At 50.1% G+C, this 2,543-nt stretch overlaps 1 protein-coding gene across 1 annotated transcript; it reads right to left on the bottom strand.

Annotated features, from left to right (window-relative positions):
* Window positions 1-71: 71 nt before the first annotated feature.
* Window positions 72-2,537, bottom strand: LOC113942081 (coiled-coil domain-containing protein 81-like; the record flags this gene model as incomplete). Its single annotated transcript, XM_027633225.1, has 3 exons — window positions 2,172-2,537; window positions 904-965; window positions 72-225 (listed from the first exon to the last, which is right to left on the bottom strand). Coding segments are annotated over exons 1-3 (289 nt in total), but the record flags the coding sequence as incomplete, so codon positions are not given.
* Window positions 2,538-2,543: the final 6 nt, after the last annotated feature.

Below are 2,543 nucleotides of genomic sequence, written 5' to 3'. Positions count from 1 at the left end.
TGGCCGTGTCAGAGCTGTTGCCAACAAGCCAAATGCAAGGCCTGTGTAAGGATGGCATCCCGTTTTCTTACCAGGAATTTTAGTTTCCTCACACTCAAGGTTGTAGAATGTCCTCAGATGTTTGTTTACAATGAACACAGGTCTCTCAACAGTCAAAACCTTGCCCTCTTCCACACTGGCATGCACTGGGACAATTGCAAATGTCCCAACTCCAGTCTCCACTGCCTGGAAACACAAGCAAGAGGAGGGAGCATTGGCAGGGCTGCCCAGAGTCGAGGTGGCTGCCACATGACTGGCATGGTCCTGGGAATGGCACTTTGGCCCCTGCTCTGGAGGCCCAGAGGGACAGGGTGAGTTGCTGAGGAGCCAGAGTCTGACTGGGAATGTTTTAAAGCCTACAGAGAAATTTATGGCGCATGAAGGGACTCCATCTTATGCACTTGCTCATTTATACCCAGTTTTAAACATTGTTTAAAACATTTTCCTCATATGATTGTATTAACCCCATTTTCCTGTATAGCCTGGGGAATGCCCAGGCTTGCCCAGAGCTGTTTTCCCATCATAAGTTGTTTACTCCTTCATTTTCCCGCTCATCCTGCACTGATTGGCTGGGGAGTGCCGCAGTGTGGAGTGAGTCCCAAGTGAGTGCCCAACTCCTCCCAAGTTCCTCCTCCCTTCCTGCATTCTCCTATTATGTTATGCCCTGGAATGTCAATCCCATGCTCCTCCCGTGTTACCAAACCCTTCTATACCAGACCCTATATAAGTCCCTGCTCTACCTCAATAAAGTAGCCATTGCACCCTGACCTTCTACCTTGTCGGACCCCTTTGTGCAGTGTTGTGGTCCCATTCCCTCACCCAAAGGACCGTGGCAGTGAGGCATGTGCAGGAGGCAGGACTCACCCTCTTCTGCAAGAGCTGTCTGTGGATGTAGCGAGATGCTCCAGACCAGATTTTCCAGATTTCTGGAAAGCAAAGGAAAAGCCCTGCCATGCTCTGATTCAGTGACAGCCACCATCCCCTGTGCCCCTACCCACACAGGTGACAGTGGAGCGCCCTTAAGCCCCCCTTGCCCACTCTCATCTCTGGGGCTGTGCAGTTGCATTCCTGACTGCCCTAAGGCTCAAAGCAACCCACCCTGCATCCATGATAGGCCTGGGGAGGAAAGGCAGGCAGTAGTTTTGGGAAGAGAATTTCCACTCCTAGACACTGCCAGTTCCCAGAAGGTGATTATCATGTGTGTGTCTCAAACACTCATAGCCAGATGGCTGTGGAGCCAACCAAAGCTTGTTGATAACACACAAGGATTGTTGGTAATAACTGGAGATTGTTGATACTAACACACCATGGGAAAGGACAAAATAAGGCTGGAGAAGGGGGCGATGAGGAAGTAGAAGAGCACTTTTCTGGGACAAACATCCTTGTTATTAATCCTGGAGAGAAGCACAACACAGTAAAGTGCAAGTGCAGGAATGAGATCGAGAAGTGACCATGGAGTGTAGGGGGGATGAAGAACACCAAAGACCCCTGAAGCCTTTCAACCCATTTCCAGAAAGGTGTGAAAGAACAGACTGCAGATGATAACTAATTTGCGTAGAAAGCGAGAAACCTCTTTGGGGTATAGAAATGTGTCTATAAAAAGGTACCCCCACCAAGCCCAGGTGGTGCCCCCAGGAAATCCCATTGGCTGGGCTGATACTGGAACCAGAAGTAGTGATTGATTCCTTCCTTCCTTCCATCCTTCTGTCCTTCCTTCTTTCTTTTTCTTTCTCTCACTCTCTTCCTCTTTAATTCATCTCTTCCTTTCTTTCCCTTTTCATCTTACCCATTTATCCAAAACCCACTGCCATGTTCTTATATAGTAGGTCAGAAACTCACATAGCAATTTGCATGCCAAGCATGTAATTTACTAATAAAACATCTTGAGTTCTTGTGGACTTTTGTTGTTCCTTTCTACCATGAGCATCACCCTTCCCCTTAAGGGTGGGATGTCACAGCTACCAAAGCCACCCCAGAGCCTCAAGGCACCACAAGGCAGGGTTCTCCTTACTGCAGTCTGCCATCCAAAAGAGCCCTCCCTATGGCCCCAGCCTCAGGGGGGCTTTCCACAGCTCATCTCCATGTAATCTTGGCCCTGATAGTGCTGCTGCAAGGGACACCTATGGCCTTACCACTGTTGCTGAGCTCCTTGAGAGTTGGGAGCTCCTCTGGCCCTACAGAACTAGAGAGCAGGTAGTTCTGCATCTCTGCCCCCCTGCAGTGCAGCAGCTGAGGAAGAGGTGCCTGTCCTGCTACAAAACCCCTCTGCTCCTCTCCTTTCTTTGATGCTTCTCCCCAGGCAGCGTCTCCAATGCTCTCCTAAAGTATCTCCTTGTCTCCTGGGAGCAGGGCAGATCCTGCAATATAGACCAGAAAAGGTGCCTGCCCTGCTCAAAATCTCTCTGCTCCTCTCCTCCCTCTCAACACTTCTCCAAGTGGTATCTCCAACGCTCTCCCACAGCTTCCCTTTGCCTCCTGGCAGCAGGGCAGCTCCTGCACAGCAG

This window comes from Corapipo altera, unplaced genomic scaffold (assembly GCF_003945725.1).
Source record: "Corapipo altera isolate COAL_440 unplaced genomic scaffold, ASM394572v1 70763, whole genome shotgun sequence".
NCBI lineage: Eukaryota > Metazoa > Chordata > Aves > Passeriformes > Pipridae > Corapipo > Corapipo altera.
This window is presented reverse-complemented; position numbering and strand designations above follow the sequence as displayed.